Raw genomic sequence first — 21,873 nt, forward strand, 5'->3', positions numbered from 1 at the left:
TTAGACAGCGGCCAGGTCTAGGGAGCCAAGTGTGCATCTGTGGGAAGACCAACAGAGAAACAATTCCAAATCTTTACATTTACAGTTAGCCTCGGGCTCTAACTATTATTCAGTAGGGCAGCTTGGCAGGGAAGGCATATAATGTTTTGTAAGGTAAGAAAGGGTTTCTGTTCCCCACCCTGGCACCAGATGGAACTAATGAACTACAATTAAAGTAATGTTTGCTCCATTCACAGATGAACTGACAGACTAAAAACTATGGGGGATGTATGCTCAGCATTGCTCTGGAAAGGAGGTGCAAACAGAGCTTTTAAAATCCTAATAGTTGTGTGCTAGGTAACCTCTGCACCCCTCTCACCAGCTCTAAATTCTCCTGAGTTGCTGCAGCTACCTGCCAGTCCCTAAAACACCACTAAGAAGCTCTTCTCAATGTCAGCATCCTCGCAGTGGCTCCTGGACACACATCTTGCACTGACTGTATGTGCTTTGCACAATTAGCTTTCTGATCCCTCAAGGTTATTCACATGAGGGGAGTAAATGCCTTTTCAATCAGCTGTAGAGCAGCTGTGAACAGCTGGAACAATGAAAGACAGCCTGCTAGAGCTGGATCCCCTCCATTCAACTATCCTACCACTGTGGCAACACCTGAACCTCCCAAAAGCATGGGAAGGTGATGGAGATTCAAGTATCCCCAACTACCGTGGGGCAGCTGCCATCCGCTGGGCTGCTACAACGCAGCAATGGCTCTACATTGTGAGGGGGTGGGCGGTAGGGGGTCCTGGGCCCATGTGCAGAGAAGGCAGCAGTGTCACAAGGACTTACTGCAAGCCTTTCCTGAGGCCCCAGCCTGGCCAGTGGGCGCACTCTTGTTAACAGCTTTAGTGCCGGTGAGCAGCAAGAAACGTTTGGAATTATAACATTCAGAGCTGAAACCTGCTCATGACAGATGGGAAAGTTAATTCACTCCTGGACGGCAGATGCCACAAAAGGTTAGTCACAGAGACATAAGAGGCACAGAGGCACTGTAAACACAGTCGAGCATCATCTTAAGGTATTTCACTCCTTTGCGAATAGAGTTTCTACCATTCCCTCCAGTGGGTTCACTGCTCTGCCCTTGGTCCCACATCCCACGGGGGAACAGGTAACAACGTTGTCAGGTAGAGTCACACGACAGTCTACAGACAAGTCTGACCCAGCTACAGCTCTATAGGTCCCACAGGGTAAGATTACAAGGTCAGAAGAGAATGTGCTACAGAGAAAGCAAGCTCTGTCCACACCCGTGTTGCCAAATTATCAACCTACTGGTGTACTAAAGGCTTACAATGTGAGTTCCTAAACAAACACGCACCTCGCAGTGCAGATACTTCAGTCTACCTGTTACAAAGAAAAGGCATTCCCCCAAATAAACACATTTAGCTTTCCCCCCTTCTTTCAAAAAAGAAAACGCAAATTTAGTGAAAAATAGTCTGTGTCCAACCAATGCTCTAAGAACTGAGAAGACCAAATGTTATTGTGCCAATGGGAGGAATGAATTTCAGAAGAAAAGGCAGTCAACTAAAACTGCCAACCATACTCGCATACTTAAGTCCACAGTACTGTTGGCCTGAATGTCCCAGTTGAGTTTAGTCACTACAGAACCAGCACAAAGCAATTTCAGCCATTTCTAAACTCAATTTTTGCACGGGAAGGATTCCGGATAACTTTGGACAGTAATCTCACTGCAGTGAGCTACATCAAGACTTTTCTATATCCAAGTGAACTCTTATACATCTAGGATGTTTGTAGGGCTTCCATATAACAATTAAAAGCTTCCCAATATTGTTCACTATAACCACTTCCATGGAAAAATACTTAGCAGTTATTATTCCTACTCCTGGAAAAGGCACTCCAGCTATCTGGCCAAAATTCTATGCGGTTTTTTGGTACCTCTCTTGCTCACTTTTCCATGTAATTTTTTTTGCTCTGTCCCAGGGTGGAGTTCATTTTCAGACCCAGTTTTATGTTGCCAGAAAGAAGCAATACTTGAGAACCAGGATGGCAACCAGACCGAAAAGAGTATGATATAGCGGATGAACTTCTGCTATACTAAACATGAAAGATACCACCTCTGTCATGCCTTTACCAAAACCCTGAACTAAGTACAACAGCATGCTAAATAACTGCACATATCTATTAGAAGTTATAACACATAAACAGAAGACAGTTAACCACAATTTACTTCACCTTCCTTTGCTAATGAAGAGTTAAGTGTCTAGGTCAGGCATCTAGACTCTAGTCAACAGAGAAGGGGCAGAAAATTTGCTTCACCGATCTTTAGACAACTCTTTCAGAAATGCTTTTCAGAGATGCTTACTGAAAACTGCCTGAAGGGAGGCGAGGGAACTACCTAAACCAAATGCCTGTCCTCCACACTGCCAAAGCCACCCACTGGAAGTCTACCTGCATTGGGGATTTTACATCTCAACCTTATGTCATTTCAATGAAGTTCTCTGTATTTTATATTTAATATGTTAAGAATACAAATTCAGTCAGTTATCTGTGTTTAATGCAAGCCTTTGGTTTTCACAGGGCTGGGAGCTCTTGCCTGCAGTAGCTATCTCCTTTTACGTTAGCATTCTGTGTCAAGAAGCTGCACCCTATGACATTAAGGGTCTAAAAGTTTTATGACTGTATTCTGTAGCACTAAAATCAAAGAATCCAAATCAATGCTACAGATCACAGAATGCATCATTGGGAGTTTCTCACCATTAAAAATACATGACTCATGATATATGTTGTAAATACACACTCAATCAATTTTTAAAACATATATTGCTCTGAGTGTGTAGTGATGGTAATGGGAATGGCAAGGATGTCACTGAGATATTCCTGCCCAAACGTCTCCCCTGAGTGGAAGATGTTTTATTGAACTGATACGTGAAACTATCAAGACAGTCGTTACAAATACAGATACACACAGTTTGTTAGTTACAGCCAGACTCTTTTGTAGAACTGACGACTAAAGTTATGGCCAGTAATAATGCTAAAAACTGATTCCGTAAGGCCAGTACTTCTATAATCCATAACGGTGCAGATCGCATGATGAGATACAACTTTTCTTCATATAATCTTCCACAAGGCTTATAAATATGTTTTCCTCTGATAGATAAGGTAATGGTCCAGCAGAATTCTAACTTTTTCCTGAAAATTTATTCAAACAATGATGAAAATCAGGCTATTTTATTAGCCTTGCTATTACATGGGTGATTACAGGTGATTTTTTAGGAATCAGACAAGGAAGCGGAAAAGAAAAAGCAACCATAAGCCAGTCCGAATGAAAGCAAACCATACCATTTTGAATTCTGTTCTGCTGTGATGCACAGGAATGTAAGAAATGAAAGCATCTATTAAGTACAAGGTGGGAAAGGCTGCTGATCAGACTACTTACCATCCAAAGGGCACGATAAAAGAAGTGAAAAGGGTCTAAACTTTTTGCGTGCCTCTGCAGTGCACTTGGTACCAGTCAGTGCTAGGCTGATAGGACTTCTTAAACTGTAACATTGTAAGGTAATTTGGACTTCAATTGTACTTTAAATAGAGAGGGCTCCCCTAGGAATTATAATAATCAATTACTGCATATTAGACACAGCAGATATAACTTCTGTGTGAGCCTTTAATTTGAAACCAATAGGTTTGGTCCTCAGTAGAAAAGCATGCACTTTGTAACTTTGACTTTAAACGGTATTTCCTCAGAAGTTTTTCAACTGAGATTCTCTGTATCACATTGCCTTCCTATCCGCTCCTTTCACTTCATTGCTTTTGCACATCAGAGACTGAGTTACGCTTTGGAGTCTTTCACTTTTAAAGCAATGACTGAACTGTATACATTGCTATTGCAGATTTCTTCAAAATGTTTAAAAATATTACTAAACAATAAACCTCTACCTTGGTTTATTATACCAGTCTTTTACCCCAGAGACTTAAGGTCAAATCTAGATTAGACAAACTGGTGTAACCTCATAGTTTCACCAGTCCGTGGCAGTGCTTCATGTACATAGTAGAAGACCAGTTTACATCAGTCGGACCAGCAATCTTTGCTCAGGAGAGAAGCCAGAGCCTGGGACAGCAGTGCTACAGTGAACTGGGACTGACGCAAACTCACAGAACCGGAAAGGTTTTACCAGGTTCTGGTGTATGACATTAGTCTGTCACTTTTATGGGCACTCAGATTATTCAAGCTATTTACACATAAGCTAAGATTTTCAGAGAATAAGAAGGATACAACTTGCCAAAGCAGATCAGGAATCTAATCCCAGTTTACAGGGACAGAAAGTCATTATTACTAGATGGCCGATTGCGTGCAAGATGCATTGTCGTCTGTAGCACAAAATTATCACAAAATTATCATGCCTCTCAAAGTACGCTTTGTGATAGCCTGAAAAGGAATGAATGGGCAGAGAGACCAAGACATTAGAAACAATGTTTTCTGCTTAAAATATAGTATCTAGATATTTAAATGCATCTTTCTGCTGTGATATTGGAGTACATTACTTTTAGACATGGACAGGATATACTGCAAAACCTCAATCTTCAGTCTATTCCCATCATATCCATCTTTTATTTACTACTAGTAGCATTTTATAATACTAAGATACCTGCAACACCAGCAATCATGCAGAGCTTCATAATCAATGTTTAGAAAAACAGCACAAGAGATTTAGACAAATGTTACCAGAAAATCTCTGCTTCTTCAACTAACGAAAACATCCTACAGTAGTGTTCCCAATTCTGCTTTCTAGATATTTCATGGGAATTCCAGATACTTCAGTAGAAAAAAAATGCAAGATGCCTAAATTACTCAGGGAACTGTTTCATTTTCAGATGTAATACAGGCTATTTGATCAAAGGAGGTGCTTCGGAAAATGGTTTTCCCTATACTTGTGCCATGTCTACCGATTGTAAACAGTAGTTACTGATGATCAAGAAATGTAAATGGGAATAAAACACTGGCAAAACTTAGCTGCCAGCTCTCAAATTTCCTAGAAGTAACTGAAACATCTTCCTCACTTTGAAGAGAGAAACCAGCTCCTGATGCAGCATCCCATGTAGCAATCCTGCCTGTGAACAAAAGCGCAACACAATGTCTGACTTCCTGACTTTGGTGGGGGATGTGCCCGTTGAAAACCAGATTAAAGATCTGCTGTTCAGACCATACCTGGATTTACAGGGATTTGGTGGCAGTGAGGCGAGGGGAAGAAGGTGGTAATGGCTGGCTGAGAAAGCTGTAACACTGTTCAGTTCACAGTGCAGGTGAAGGGGAATCTGCAGCACACAGCAAGCACGGCTTTTCCACCTTTCCTGAAATGAAAGCTTGCATCAGGTTCTATTAATGCTACCTGGATGCCTCTGCAAAGGCATCTGAGCTCACAGTTTACCATGTTGAGTAAGAAGAATAGCAGCATATTGTGGACTATTTTCATCAGGTTTTCTTCAGCTAATTTCATTCCTCTCATGCTATAAGATCTCTCATAGCAGCTCAGAAATGCCTAATGAAAAGAAAAATAGTGTATCTGATTCCAGTCATGCTGTTCTATGGGAATTAATCGGAATCATCATTACCTTAAACACTTCCATTCAGAGTGGGTTTTACGATGAGCTCAAGAAAAGTAAATGCTGTTTCAAATAGGTACCTCTATATATTAAATCAAATAAATGAATGATAAAGTGCTGGCACTTTTTGGCTGTAATCCTGTTATTGCTTAGAGCCATTTCTAATGCAAATGAAGAATGATGTAGCAGAGCTATTTAGCAATTTTCTTTGATGGGCAGTGCTGACTGCTGGAATGATCACCCCTCGCTCCTGCAAAGTGTGAACTTTAAACAAGGCTCAGCTGAGCAATACAAGCCTATCTTTGCACAGAGACCAAGACACAAGAGCTGGGTCTAGTCATACAGAATTTTAGGAAACCTGCAATTTCTAGTGAATTCACATCGAAGTTTCACTTCTGCCTGTTTATAAAAACGCACTTGATATGGATTTGATCATCACTTGGTCATCCAGGACTCCCTCCCAGGTAAGCATGAACTTACATAGGCAAGAATACACTCTCGTGCTTTCTGAATGTCAGGGTAGCGCATCAGGGGCCAATTGGGAACCCTGACTGAAGGATATCTTCATAGGTCTGCCATAGACTTGCAGGATGATACCTGTGCACAACCTGACAAATGACTCCCTGCATGAGTTTTACAATCAGGAAAATGGGGAAATTAAAGCTGATTTAACGTCCTGCAGTGCTTTAAGGTCTGTGGATGATATGCATTATGAAATGTTAAATATTATTAATGAAATCTAACTGGAGGAAGAGCACTGGCTTCAATCTTGGGAAGGAAGATGGGCTTGGAAACTGTCCCTCTATTTAATAAAGCATTGCATAAGGCCAGTAGGAGGTTGTCATCAAGTAAGAGCATACATACAAATTATGGAAGATTATATGTCTACTGTAAATTCAAGCACAGAAAACTTCTTCAGAGACTGCAAACTATCTGGACAATGTGAAATGGTGCATAAACATCAGCTTTACAATGGAATAGCATGGGCCCTCTTCAGGATATATATGGGAAAAGAATAAGCCACAGCTAACCTCAAGTTCTTGGGCTTCCTTGACGTTTGTGTCTCATGAATGTGGGACATGGCACTGACCGGAAACCCCAAGCTACCAAGATGCAACACTGCTGGCTGCAGCCCAGATCCCAGCCCTCCAAACCCAGTAACACAACATCAGAAGAGGCAAAGTGTTACAAAGAGGTAGTGAGGAAGAAAGACCAGACCCCCACGTCTGCACTAGCCACCCCCAAAACACAGAACAGCCATCCTGCTAACAGTATCACAAAGCAGACGTAGTCCTCCGTAGAGTGTGCGGCTGGGAGCACTCAGAGAGACGCCCAAATGTACCTTCCCCAGCCCTCAGCACACACTGCTACACACTTAGGGGGAGCAAAGCTATTTATACTGCTGCATCCTAGGGAAGAGTGAGACACGGTATTCTGAAGTGAATGAAAACATCAATAAAACCACTTCCACTAGGATAACAGAAGGTCTGGAAAACTGGGCAGACCTTAGTGAAGAAAATGGCCAGGAAAAAAACCTGTTTTGTGGTTGGAAAACCTGTGTTGTGTTTTCCTTTGTTGTTTTCCACTCAAACTGGCCAGGTTTGAAGGATGCTAACCAGCATTTTTGCAGCAATATTTCACTACTTTTTTGCTCAGACTTTTCCACCTGAGGAATGGCTTTGGAAATAGAGAAGCAGGGCTTGCTGAGATCCATATGTTGTAGTGAGAAGAGATGTAACTCTGAGCTTTTTCCACAAGACTGGGCAGGGCAATCTGTCCTCAAAGGGCATATTTACAGGAAATCATCAAAGATAAATCTGTGGGTTCCACTTTCCTGATTGGGGCGGATGGTACTGTATGATTGCTATTCCAGTTCCTCAGGTTTCCTGCTGTTTTCAATACTTTGCACTTTAAACTGTCTTACAACTGACTTTGGTCTTCTTTTTTTTTTTTATTTATTAAAAACCACTTCCATCCTTTTAACTAGTTAATGCTTTCACAGCCCTTTGAAGTTGTAAAGCACTGCAAATTTAGAAACTGTTCTTAATAATCATTTGGACAAATGGATCCAGAAAATTGCATATTGATGGAAGGAGTTTATGTTCTTTGCAGTCAAATATTTCCTCACTCGTTTCATGCAAAATTGCTTGGGCAAACAGATTCTCCCAAGGCCCTCTCAATAATGAATGTAACTTTCTTTTGTTCCTGGCTCTTCTCCGAACCCATCAGGAAAGGGTAAAGCATAATGACATAGGTCTGTTGTCTCCTGTAACCCTCTGGGACTGTTTTCTCTAATGTGATTGTTTGAAAATCAGCAGTTTTCTGCCAGGAAATAAAACAAGCCATTTTCCTTCCACTGAAAAAATCTGAATGCCACAGAGCCTGCTCACTCATGCAACATTAATTTTTAAAAGAATCAATTTTGTAATCTTTCAATTATGGTTTATTATAATGATAATAATCACTGAGAAATCAGGTTTTTTTCCACTGCTAGTGTTGGTGGCTGTCATCAAACCACTTTTAGCAACGCTGAAAACACCTGGGCTAATAAACCAGGCATTATTTATTTATACTTTAGTTTTACTTATTTAGAAACATATTAAACATCAATTCCCTTAGCAGTTGGTGATGTTACAAAAACTAAAAGTAAATAAATTTACTTTTAGCACACAAAGACCTAAAAGTTACTGCCAGTCTGGCTCTCTTGTACTGTCATAATTGAAAAGTACTCACAAAAGCCAAAACAAACCACATGGACCTTGCCCATTGCTAACACTACGGAACACATGAAGTGTGAATACCTCTTGTGCTGGAAGCTCACAGAAAGGCTGTTCCAGCTCCAGTTGGGCAGCTGCATACCAGATCCCTTTGCTTTTCACACTGAAATAATTGTGCTGGGTGTTTGGTACACTGGAGCATGGACACGAAGCATTTGTGATGGCTCGTATATATATATATGCATAAATTGCTGTATAACAGCTCCACACCTTTATCAATGCTTCCATATACAGTTAAATACTCATGTAACAGGGAACATGCATTGTTCATACAGCAGGTCATGCCAGAGCTTAGCATTTAACAGCATGTGCACAATAGGTTTATATTATGTTCTCATTTTACAATAAAAAATTGTACAGAAAAATCACCTGGTTTCTGATCAAAATCTGAGCTCCCTGCTGTTTTAATTCCTGTAACCAACAATCATCAATAAATAATCATGCACAGCTTCTACATCCCACTGTGATATTTTGTTTTTGTTTTAAGTACTGGATGTACTAAGTTGGGATCTGCAATTCCAGATCAGACTTTCAGGCGTTCTGCTCCAGGATTCAAGTGAAAGAGCAAGCACAAGGGCAAGGGCAAGGGCACAGAGGGGAGAGCTGTTCTTCATCAGATACCTTGCAGGTCTGTGAGCTCTTTTAAAAGAGATTGTGCTGAAAACAGGAGGTGTGTTCGAGGCAATATGTTTCACAATAAAAGGACAAAAGTCTGAAAGAAGAAAGCTATATAGATGACATAGTTACAAACAACGAGGCAGGAAATCAAAGAGGAAAAAATGTGGAAAATATCAGTAAAGTAACGATAAAGATGGAAAAAAATATTTGAAGGAAAGCAAGAAACATGCTGAATGGAAACAAGTATCCCATTAAAGAGAAACAAGAACAAGGAAGAGTTTGTGACCAAAGTACAGTGACAACATTACAGCCTGTGATTTGAGTTAGCTAATCCAAATGGAAGAGTCTGAGATGGGCGTAAGGAGAAGGCACAAAAGTGGAAATGCTTCAGGAATTGCTTGGGACCAGGCCTCAGGCCTCACAGACAACGTATGCCTTAGTATGTGCTGAGCTCTCCTGGCACCCAAAGACTCAAAGAGTAACCAGGCTCTGAACACCACCATTCAACCGTGTACACTGTGGCTCACAAATTCAGCCCACCAATTAGCTCACTGGAACAGAAAATTAAACCCTACCTTTGCAAAGACACAAGACCTGCCGCCTCCAAGGAGACAATCCTGTAGGTGGATGCACCAAATAACTCAGCTGGCCCCCGGCCTCACTCTCTTCTGTAGCACTCCCACCCCGGCAGCCTGGAGATGCCTTAGCCTCCCCATCGGCTATGGGCAAAAGCAGCGGGGAATGTGGTAGAAAGGTGGAAGTCTGCAATCCCCCCCCTCGACGGGAAAGGCTTCTCTACCTCCTTGGCAGGGAGACCAGGCTGCCATGGACTCCTGGCAGCGGTGAGGCTGCCAGCTGTATCTGTGGCTCTCCTCACCCCCTTCTATCACCATCTTTACCTCTCAGTCAGGTCTAGAGCGCTCCCTGGGTATACAGGGCGTAGGACACTGGGCAGTGGAGGAATGGCAGAAGGCCAAGTCATTCATTCATTCATTGAATAAAGAAATCAAGCTATTTGTTTCTGAAATGTAGGCAATTAACATAAACTAATTAAATATCACACTGTTAGACATTTTCTATTGATGTCATTTGGTATAATACCTAGAAAAATCAATGCAATTATATTTTTAATGCCTAGTTCATAGCTGCTTAATTCATATCTCTTAATTCTGTTTTGGAGTGAAATGGGTTAGATTATATAATTCCCACTTCCATGAGTTTGGCATTTGAAGGTAACATTCAACCATGCCATTATGTTTAGAAAATATGCAAAGTATTGAAAACTGGAGGACAATCTTACTGCATCTTTAAAAATCAGTGTAGTCTCATCTGGATATGCAAATACCAAAATGTCTTAATTCTAATTAATGTTCTTGCCATGAAGATAATTTGGGAGCTCTATCTATGCATTCCTGAACTAAGCACTTTTAACTTTGAGCTCAATATCCCAACACACAAAACGAGAGGCTTCTCTAACCGTGTCAAAGCACTGTTTTTCTATTTGTTCTTGGATGTTCCACCTCTGGATACAATAGAAAAGGAACTTGCTCATGTGGCTGACAATACTACTCAGTAGTAGACAATGCTAAAACAAAATTGCCATAGATAATAATGCATACATTTAACATTTCTCATTCACCTAAAGAGAGACAGTATTCCACTGACTGACTCAGTGTCAAGCTACTTTCATTATTTTAACACATCAAACCTGAAGGACCTAAAATTATCTTTAAATTTTTGTTTAATTCAGCCATGTTGCAAGATTTGACTACCTCTGATAACTTAATTTCAAAAACGTTCTTTGTGAAGTCTATATGTACCATTTGATAAAAAAGAACTTGTAACCATTGGTTTTAAAATAGTCATATTTTGAAGTACATAGAGAGTGGACACAAACTTTACTGAAGCATGCAAATCTACAATTCTGTGCAAAATGTTCTCTTTACAGGAAGTGCAGTAGTATTGTAAAATGTAATTAGATATAATCTTCCCTGTTTTCATTAGCCATTAACATTACGTAAAGATAAACTAAAGCATAAGAAGTCTTTTCATTATCACATAATTGTTATTTTAATGGTTACATTACAAGCAATATAATACTATACATACTTCCACCTCTCATATTAGTGGGCAATTATTTTGAAACTTTCTATTACAATCTACCCACAGAGACCAATGTATTAATGCCACCATTTTAGTATAATGATAACCATGGTTTTGAAATCAATATGATAGCCTCAGGGAAAAATGTAAAGTAATAATGAAGAAAATATTTATATTATATGCCAGTCTCAGTCCTGGTACACAGACGGAAGTTTAAGGGAAACATGTGGAGCTGCTCTTGCTACTGCTATCCTGAAACTGGTCAAATACATATGAAACCCATGGTTATTATTTCAAAAACAGAGGAAGACTTTTAAGTGATCCAGAATTAAAAGCTTGGAAGTGAAACTGGAATAAGCCTTCCCTGAATATATAATCTCTGAGTACCGTCCTAAACCGTATCCAGAAATATTGCCTGAAATACTCTATTTCCCACTGATGTACAATGAACTGGCCTCAGTTACTCATCCATTCATTGCCTTTCTCCTAATCAAGCAAAGCAGTGTAGCTTGGCAGGAAGCCACTGGTGCTTAGACAGGTCTAAGCAGTACATAAAGCTTGAGGATATCCTGAGGATATCCTATATAAAGTTAAATGAAGTTTCATATCCACAAGGCACTCCATGAGCGAGACCCAAAATACCTCTAGGAGTGAGAAGGCCCTAGGATGCCACTGCAGCTGAGGGTCCCCGGCAGGATCTGTACAGTGGACCTGAAATCCAACTCTGTTGAACACTGTGCTTTCTTGGAAGAGGAGGCAAAGGCAATTTAAGACCATGAAATAAGCCCGGAGGAGTTAAGGACCACTGCTTTCTTCTACTCCAAATACGAAACATATTTCAACAGTGTCGTCACTAATATAAAATCAGAGCAGCACAGAGAGAGAAAAAAAAAACCAACAAAAAACACTAAGCTTCAGCAAAGACACAATTCTCCCTTGATAAAAGAAAAAGCTACACATGACAAACACTAGTCACATTTCTTAATGGACGGTTGTGGAGGTGTGGAGACAATGCTAAGATGGATGGACACAGGATAGGAAAACAAATAATACTTTAACAAATTGAAACAAATTCTTTTTTTAGAGGAATACTGCTTTGCAAATACTCTTCAGATTATTTTCTTTCCTTAATATTTTGATTGACTGTAAAATGTCAAGAGACTACTGCTAATTTTACATGGAAGGAAGTGCCAGAACATTACCGTGTTTGGCTGAAAACTGGGCATAGAGCAGCAGAAATTAGTTCCATTTTGCAGTTCCAGACCATTCCAACCCAAAATTAGAACTGTAAGAGATTGAAATGCCTTCATGGTAAGCATACAACATTCAAAAAGCCCTATGGGCATGAATTTCTGTGCAGCAATAGCTCCTGCTTTCCCCCACTGTCCTTTTCTCAGGGAAGTCAAGTTTTAAAAACGGGATAAATATTCCTTGCCTCACAAAGGCATTTTGAGGCTTGAGTGATATCTGTAATATTGTCAGAAATGCTCTCACGGAAAATGTTTGGGACACTCTTTGGAGACAGGAGCACTAGCATCTCTAATGAATGTACTTGAAGGAAAACTCTGAAAAAACATATGGAGAGCAAACTGAACACAGCACATATTTCTGACATTCATCTTTGTTTTTATTGTTAAGATAAAAGCATGCTGTTTATTTCTTAGGATTTCATCTGCTATCGCTTTCTTTCCTTTCTCTGTGTCTTATTCTACACTAGTGACGTCATCTGCAGCAATTTTTAAAATTTTGCAGCAAATCCTGTGCTTTGGAAGTTTTAATGAGTCATGTAGAGAATGTTATTAGATGGGGAGTTCATGCCTCCTTTCTGTAACCACTATGACTATAGCAGACAGGATATGCTTGCTGGGATGACTGACTTTAAAAAATAAAAACAAAGAAAAAGAAGTCTCCAAAGACCAGGATGGAATAGTAACAGCAAACTTGCAGAGAACAGATACGGGCATTTAGAAACCTTTTCTTCTATTGCAGTTGCATGTTTACTGAATACTAATGTACTGGACAGGGTTGCTCAGGTTCTGAGATGAGCGGTGTCTCCGGTATGTGGTCCCAACTGTACCGAATGCTACTACAAACAAGAATTGCTTACAAAATCTTGAAAATAGAATGGCTGAATCTTTGAACACCTGCATCAAAAAGCATTCCCCTTCACACCCAAACTAAGCTACACGCTGATCAATATCCAAGACGTCAGACAAACTGTTTGAGGACACTCCTCAAGATTCATAATAAATCCCCACAGTTGTAGTTGTTTTTCAAAACTGTTATAGCTTCCAAAACCTGCTGAAGATGTGAATGCCTGAGAAAAATTGTACATGCTGCTCTTGTGCGTGTTACTCTTCTTTAAATGCATAGCTGCCTCACTGTTAAAAGCTCAGAGAATTTCAGTATCACAGGAACTGTATAGGATGTAGTCAGCGATTGTTTTCTAAATGCGGATTGTAGCCTATCCCAATAGCACATCAAGTTCTCCGAGAAGTGTGGCTGTGAATCCTAAGTTACCTTCAAAGACGTGCGCTATAAATCCATGTGCGCATGTATATATCTGTATGGTTTGACTGTTCTGAAATTGCAGCCTGAATTCTTTATATGGGATGCATGATAACAGACATATAAATAAAACAGTGTAGAACATCTGTTTTGTTTTTATATGGGTAAAAATACACATTGAAGATGTGCATAAGCAAGCGCCTAGTTAACACTGAGTTCTAAATTAATTTAATGAGACACAAAATTTCACCATTTCCCCCCAGTTTTCTCCCACCTATGTGTACGGGGTCTCACACAGGCTTGATTTCTTACCAATTAAATTTTCAGTGCAGTATTTGTTTACTAATCTTTCTACATTTTAAGGTAAAATACTCCATCATCAGTTCAGGCTAAACTGTTTCTACTTTTAAACAGTTTTTCTTTTGTTGTTTTGCCTACTTGTTCAAAGCTTTGAGAAGACAATCTTGTCTAGACATCATTCAGTGAGATATTTGAAACTAGTTTTCATACACCTTTTCTTATAAAAGTCTTTTCTAGTAAGTTTGACTAGCAAGTGGGTGGACAGACGTACAGAAACTCTTCTCTATCTGAAGCAACAAACCACTGTAGTGTTTTATTCCCTACCTCCTAAAGTTGCTATCCTCACTTGACCAGCAACTCTATAACACAAAATCCCCCAGTGCATCTCATGCAGTTTGATTGCAGCATGTTGTCTTTTGCTAAACACTGTAAATACGGCTCAGTGCACTTTAGGGAGCTTCCATTAGAAAACCCACAGTTATCAGTAACCAAGAGGTGTCATACTAAAATAATAGCAACATTGCATTTATTTTCTAATCTATCTAATATATCTTAGAAAAGTATTGCTGTGTGACAACTGGTGATAAGTATAGACTTCAATGGTAATCACTCTGTGTTTTTAAAGACAACTATTTCAGCTGGCAGCAAGGTTGAGTTAAAAAATAGATTAATTTCTTCATTTTTAAAAAATTAGTTCTGGTCCATTAAAATTTTAAGCTCCTTTAGGAAAATCAAGGTCTATTTTAAACACTGTGATCTGAAAAATCAAAAATGTTGCACTATGGAAGATGATCCAGTGAAACTTCTATGAACACCAAAGGCTTCATTCAAAATCTATGCCTCTGCTAATTTTTCCCTCCAAGTCTTCTGCCTTTGCAACCATAAAATACCTTCACCGCCAGCAGCAAAACTGGAACCACTGTGATCCACAGTGCTACCAGGATCGCCACCATATGAATCACTGACTTGCCTAATCCTTTCAAAAGGTGTATGTTCACGGGATGTGAGAAAAGTCGAGGCAGAATCTCATCTACACGTGCAGTCCCAGTGTTGCTCGTGGGAGATATCAGCAATAGTCTCTTGACCATAAAAGCTGCAGAATATTTAAAGGGCAGGATGGAAAAGGTGTGCATGTAATTAGGACAATACCAAACACTGTATAAAGATTTAACATCCGGCTTGTCAGGAGCAGAAAACAGATTCAGTGGCACTTGAAGAAGATGTGATAAATTAAAAGCAATAGATGTTGGATTAATTCAAAGAACATGTGAAATCCACAAAGATAAAGTAGATCCTGATTATATATTTCTTGACTTAAATCATTAGGTAAAAAGAAATAACTCCATGGCTAAAGTCAGCAACCACCACAGAATCAATAGGTCTCTGAGCCCACACCAATCTATATGCAGCCACAGTTTTATCACAAAATATTAGCTAGTATTGATATTTTTTAATAAAGTTTCACTTCACTACGTAATTAGTGTAATGTAGTAGGAGCTGTGTTTCTTAACAAAAGTGCCGGTGCTTTGTACAGCATTTACTGGCATGTTAATAAAAAACGGACTTCTATTGAGTTCCATTTGCCTAATAGAAAAAATGTTAATTTTTTCCTTGATTAGGAAAATGTTCATAAAGAAATATAAATGCAGTTACTAATGGGCGGCAGGGAATAAATCTAGGACACTCAGGAACAACTGGTGTGTTACCAGGAAATGGAAGAGTGAATATAAACCCCAAAACAGTTGTTAGCTGTCCGGTGGCTGCTCACAAATAGCAATAGATGTTGAGGTTTTAAGTGTTTTATAATGAAAAATCTATTTCTTTCATTAAGGTTTTATGCTTTAGTCTCATGTTTTTTCAGGTAATAAAACAGTCTTAGCTGACAATGAAGCTATTTAAACCTATGAATTAAGATGGACAAATCCATTAGCATTTTTTGAAGGAATTACTTTATAAAAAGAAAGAATGGAAGTGCCAAGCAATGGTTCAAGAAAGATACACCATCAAAGCACTTGAAAAATGGTCACTGTATCAAACACATACTTTGGGGATTTCTGTGATGCTCATAGGCAGTTGAGAACTTTTTGCTGACTTCATTGGTGCAGCAGCAGACACTACATCATCATGATAAAGACTATATCAAAATGTAAACTATAATTAATTTTTGTCCTTAGAAATGTTTCAACAGGCATTATACATTCCTCTGTCAGTCTGAATTTTTCCATCATTTCCATCACAGTTTTTCCATCATTTCCTCCCAAGAATTCTGTAATTTGAAGATGCTGATGTTCCCTAACTCTGCTCATTTTCCTTTCAAAATGATATGAACTTTAATTCATCTTCCAGAATGTATGTTTTTTAGAAAAAGCATGTTAATACAAGGCACTCATGAGAATTACTTCCCAAGTCCCAAAATCTAACTCTCTGAGCCAGATTCAGTGTCAATGTTCACAACTTCCCAATGAAAAACTGCTTTCTGCAAATATTGCCTAACACTAAGATTTTATATTTTCTCTGAATGGTCTTGATACGGAAACTAATACGTATATGTAAGCAAGTCCAAAAGTGAAAATAGCATTACTGTAATACTTCATTCAAGCCAACAATCAGAAATATGGCATAAAACTGACGTTCTGGCCACTGACAGCTGTAAGACCTCAATTCACAGAGAATATCACCAAACAATAGAAGTTGCAGCTACTTGAGCCTCAGAGAATGTAATTTCATTTATTCATTTCAATGACATTTTTACTAGACTACAGCTTCACGTAGATTAGTCAGACACATCAAAAACCCACATATTAGCTGACGTGAAGCTGTGATGACTGCAGTTGTCTTAAGAGTGTCAATCCGAACTTAGATGAATATAATTTGCTAGCTCTAAATGACAGAGATATAATATAGATCTCGTATATCGCCAAAGTAATAAATAATTAGTGAGCAGAACTGAGTAAAACAGCAGGTTGAGCACACCCCCAAATTTTGAATCTTGATGCAGAAGTCAGTGATCAGAATGATCCATCTTTCTGCCTCGAATGATAAAACAGCTTTCTCACTACCTAACACATAGCACCATCTGGCATGAACAGAGGAAACTAAGAACTTCTGGAAGAGAAGCACAAAAGCAATTTAGTTTCTTCGGAATTGTCCAAGATATTAACAAAAATCCTTCAGAAACAGTCATCTGACTGCAGATGTGGCTCAGTGAACCTGCCTCCTGCAGACATGCTTGTATAGCTAATAATCTCAATAAAATGTTGAATTGAACTGAATTGTTTGGGTATCGGATGGGAGTTGTGAGAGTTAAGACAGTGTGTGTGGAAAGTCAATTGTCTACCAAACTGGCTGGGTTTCAGAACATTATCTCATGTCTCTTAACGGGAATTTTAGGGGCTCAGAATACATCTCCTCAGCAGAGCTCAGCAGGCTCTTTTCGGTAGTTATTTATAAGAAGTGTGACTAGAAACACCAGGTTAAGCTGTGCTTTGGGCGGTATCAGCACATGCATTACTGGCTGTTTGCTGGGGCTTAACGTCCTCCACATGCAGTGGGACAGGAGCGGTCTGATCACACCGTCAGCCCCGAGAGGGGATGTGGAGCTGTGCCACTACTTGGACACACTGTGCTGAGTGGTTAGTCTGAGATATTTGTAGTATAAACACAAATGGAGTCTGCAGTCTGGATGACATTAGACTGTTCCACTGATACTAGCAGAGATTTATTTTATCATTGCTTTTTGAAAGTGACTTTTAACGCAGACTGTTTTCTAAATGATCCTTAAAAGACACTCCTTTCTCCCTCATCACCTTCACCTAAGGCAATAACATCCAGCAGCATTGATCTATTTGCTGCTAGTTTTCATTAATTTTACCCTCCCTAAGGGTGGTGCAGCTTTGGTGCCAGCTAATTAAAACCTATTTAGGGCTGTTCGGTGCACTTTATCAGACCAGAATTAGCTCTGCTGCTTTAATGAAGACTACAGTTTTCTCTGTTATTACCAATTAAATGTTGTTATATCATTGTATTATATTTCTAATGCATGACAAAGATATAGATGGCTTTAGAACCACTTACCTGGATTGAGGCACATACAAAGATGCCACATTTAGTAATTACCTAATGTTTCTTTAAATCCTTTCACTTGACTCAATACATATAATATACCAAAACATTAGTGAAGTACTGGAAGAAGCTGCCAGCTTTATGCTCCCTCTAGGGAAGTACCAAGTAAAATGCATTAATGAAAAATTGTGAATGTCTGGTAATGAATACTATTTATGTACAACAATTATTCAAAGCGGATGAGCATTCACTGCCTTGAACTCAAATGCTTCACTAATGAAGACTCTCAGAAAGAACATATGTCCCCCATATTCATAACACCGCATGCAAGGTTAATTCTCCAGCATGGATAGCCCATGTCAGAGGGTATTTTGTACTGCTGTAGAATTAAAAAATGCCTCGTTGTGAAATACAGAAACTTGTTCGCTGGACATTATTTAGAGGCAATTCCTGTTTCTTCCATGAACCAATAATAAACCATTTGTCAATACCGAAGCTGTGGGTTTTGAACCTGCACTCAAGTGAAGTCAGGGATGAAGGTCCCAAGTCAGTGGTGCAGAACCAGAGCTTTTCCGCAGTAGAGAAGTGCCTGCAGCACATACCTGTTCTGTTAGCTGCTTCTCATAACACGCTTTAAAACTTGAGCACCACTAGGATGAAACTACTGAACAGTCCCACAATTACCTAAAAAGATGGTACGTCAAAGAGTAGAAATAGAAAGCTCATTAAAGGCTTGACAGACTAGAAATGTGTTGCAATCTTACTATGCATTAGTAGCATACACTGTACATAATGACAGTATTTTAGGATTAAACTAAAATAGATGTGGTTACAATCCACTCAGTACATTTTAAAATATAAGTCACTCAGTACATTTTAAAATATAAGTTGAACTTGGTTTCCTTCCAGAATTTTTGCTGGGAACATGCTGAAACAGACCTCTGTTCAATCTAATATTGCAGGCAAGAGTTGATGTTTCTCTGAGGAACTGAAGGAATATTTGGCTGAGGAACCTCAGTCTGTCTCAGCATCATAATAGTCTGGCACAATGCGTGCAACTATTTTCATCACCCACAAACCTCTCCTGCTCTCCCTTTACTGCCTCCACAAATGCCATATACCTCTAACAGCCTCATGACCCTCCCTAGAAACAGCAGACGGTCCCGTGAATTGAAGATGTTACAGAAAATGAAACAGTTTCCAAACTGAGGTCCCCTGATTAGTAGGGAACTGCAGGATGTTTTCTTGTGACACAGAAGGTGTTGGCTGGTGACACGTCCATCATTTCCCTTGTTTCTGGGTGACAAGTGCGCTAAATGATGTTAAAAACATCACTTAGTGTTTGATGTGGAAAAGTAGGACTAAAAATGAAAGTTGCAGTAGATACAAGGATGTTATCTGATTGCCACTGCGAGAAGCAGTGGTTTTTTTTCCACAGTGTTAAAGGGAGGCACGTGCAAATGCAATGTGATGTGGGTCACATTGCCTGTGAGGCAGGCTCTTTACAATTTGCCCCAGTTCGCAATGTGAAACTTTTAGTTGTTGTAACGGATTAAGGAGAAAGAAATTGGGCCACTTTGACATTAGGCTGCTTAAGAACTTTGTTCATAAGCACTGAGAGAACAGAAGTTCAATCTGCCTTTGACATGGAAAGAAGCATTTGTATTGTGTTAATTGCGTAATAATCATAGAATCATAGAATCATTAAGGTTGGAAAAGACCTCTAAGATCATCAAGTCCAACCGTCAACCCATAATAAAACCTTGAGATGTGGTAATTTGCTGAAAAGGAATGGATTAGACTGGAGATGAGGATACTTTGACATTGGAAGATGAGATTTTTTGATAGGCTATACTAAGGTCTGGTCTCACAATAAGGATTTTGATAAGGTATTGTAAAGTCACTGTGACCTGAATGACTATTAACATGGAAGAGTCATAAATATGAATAAATTTATGTTTAGCAATGCAATAATATACCCATGATCGTATTTAGCTCGATTAATATGTAAACCAGATGACTTGGATTATTAGAGGGCATTTTTGAAGAACGGATCTTATGTATTTTCTCTGTTAGCCTCTGTTCATCAGCTTGTTCAGTTAAACTAAAGAAGCCATGATAACCTTGACACCTTTACAACATACAGGAACTCCCTCTGACTCCAGAATTGCAACAGCAACATGTGCGCATGGTGAACAACCTGAGGGGAAAGTTCTTCCCTATGTTTCAATAGTTTTAAGAAAAAGGAAAAATCAACTCTAACCAAGTTTTGACAGTTTAATAACAAAGTGAATCAAGGAAGTTTAAGAGAACAAGCTCTTCTACTTCAAAAGCTAACTCAAAAGTTCAGATTAAGTTAAACTGTTTGTGAATATCTGCATTTTTAATTTGGTCAGAATAGCTACAGTCCTTCACAACTGCAAATTCATGATGTGCAAATTCAAAAATTAATACTAAGGCACAGCAGTGATCTGGAAACTCCTTCCTAGTTAGCTCCAGTGAGTATGCATGACAGGTGCTCTTCCATGCCAAAAACAGATGATCAGAATTTTTGCAGCTCAGTTAAAAAATCCTGTAATTTTTGGTCTTAATTCCACAAATCCAATTTCTGCTCTGAACGTGCTAGCCAAAACAGTGGCCCTCATACTTTCATCTCCTTACAGCCCCCACTTGAGCAGCATAAACACACATTCTCAGGCATGAAAAATAGAATTTAAGCATAATTCTGGGAAAAACCTAAATTTATTACAGTATCACCGATAATCCATTTTCACCAAGAAATAATGCATAATACTGAGGTTTGTGTTTGAAGAAAAGCTACAGTGAATCTCAACAGAGAAGAAAATACAATATCCAGAGTCATCCTGAGGTTGTGCATTTGGAAATGTTGTTTGTGTAGGATTATCCTCTTCAAATAAAATGTCAATTTAATCAATAGTAAATTGAGCTGAAAACAACACACAGCTTTGAAAATGTTTCAGGAAGACATCCAATATTTTTGGGACTCAAGCCAACAGAAATGGAAAGAACAGAAGGTAGCGTAGGTGGGGTAAATGGGGCCTAGCTGCTGCCTCATCAAGTGCTTATAACAGTCAAAACCATATAACAATCCATTAAAAACATATCTGGGGAGTCATTTAGTAGCTGGCATCCGGCGTGGACTTCTCTCATGTATCTTTTGTCAAACATTATAATTGTTCTTCACACTTAGGACTTACCGGTCTTTTCCTGTCTCCTTCTTAAATACTGCATCACAGTAACTCATGCGCTTTTCTGTTGTCACATAGATTTTGGCAGTTGGGTAGCTGTCAACAGTTTTCTTCAGCATGTTGTACACAATGCCATTTCCATCCTTCCTCATGTTTCGAAAAGGTCCCCAGATCACGTAAACAGTGTTGTTGGTTTCTTTGAAAAAGTACTCGGGATTCTTGAGAAGGAGAGGCACGCTTGTGTGAGAGACCACTCTTACGGTTGTCCTCTTCCCAACATCCTCCTCATAGCCCTTTGTGGGAGCATTGTTCATCCTCCATATGCAGGAGGACTTGTCTATCTCAGCTCCCACCTTCTGGCCAGCCATCTGTCCCGAGTTTGAAACAATGGCACAGAGGTCACAGTCAAGTTGTAGAGGCTGGAAGAAGGAAAACAAAAATATTGGCAATTCTTTCTCTGTAAAACATGAAGACTGAAAATTCAGTTAAAAGAAAGACGGGCACAGTCCAACAAATTGATAGCAATACTTCTCTTTAAAAAAAACTAACAATCCCCATGTGGTAGAGCTGGTAGAAAACCCTACCACGACAGAGCTCGGAATGCAATCCTTTTTAGTGAAACAGGTGGCAGCTCCAAACTTTTCCTTTGTTCTCCACCTTGCAAAGTCAACTAGAAAAATAATAATTCCTTTTTTCCCCTCTAAATG

At 39.3% G+C, this 21,873-nt stretch overlaps 1 protein-coding gene across 1 annotated transcript in view; it reads right to left on the minus strand.

Annotated features, from left to right (window-relative positions):
- Window positions 1-21,873, minus strand: part of ST6GALNAC3 (ST6 (alpha-N-acetyl-neuraminyl-2,3-beta-galactosyl-1,3)-N-acetylgalactosaminide alpha-2,6-sialyltransferase 3) — a 124,109-nt gene that overhangs the window by 53,039 nt on the left and 49,197 nt on the right. Inside the window, exon 5 of the mRNA XM_009333902.1 lies at window positions 21,176-21,585. Coding sequence (XP_009332177.1) covers window positions 21,176-21,585 — 410 coding nt within the window. The remainder of the gene's footprint in view (window positions 1-21,175; window positions 21,586-21,873) is intronic.

Source organism: Pygoscelis adeliae, unplaced genomic scaffold, assembly GCF_000699105.1.
Source record: "Pygoscelis adeliae isolate BGI_AS28 unplaced genomic scaffold, ASM69910v1 Scaffold10, whole genome shotgun sequence".
In the NCBI taxonomy this organism is placed as follows: domain Eukaryota; kingdom Metazoa; phylum Chordata; class Aves; order Sphenisciformes; family Spheniscidae; genus Pygoscelis; species Pygoscelis adeliae.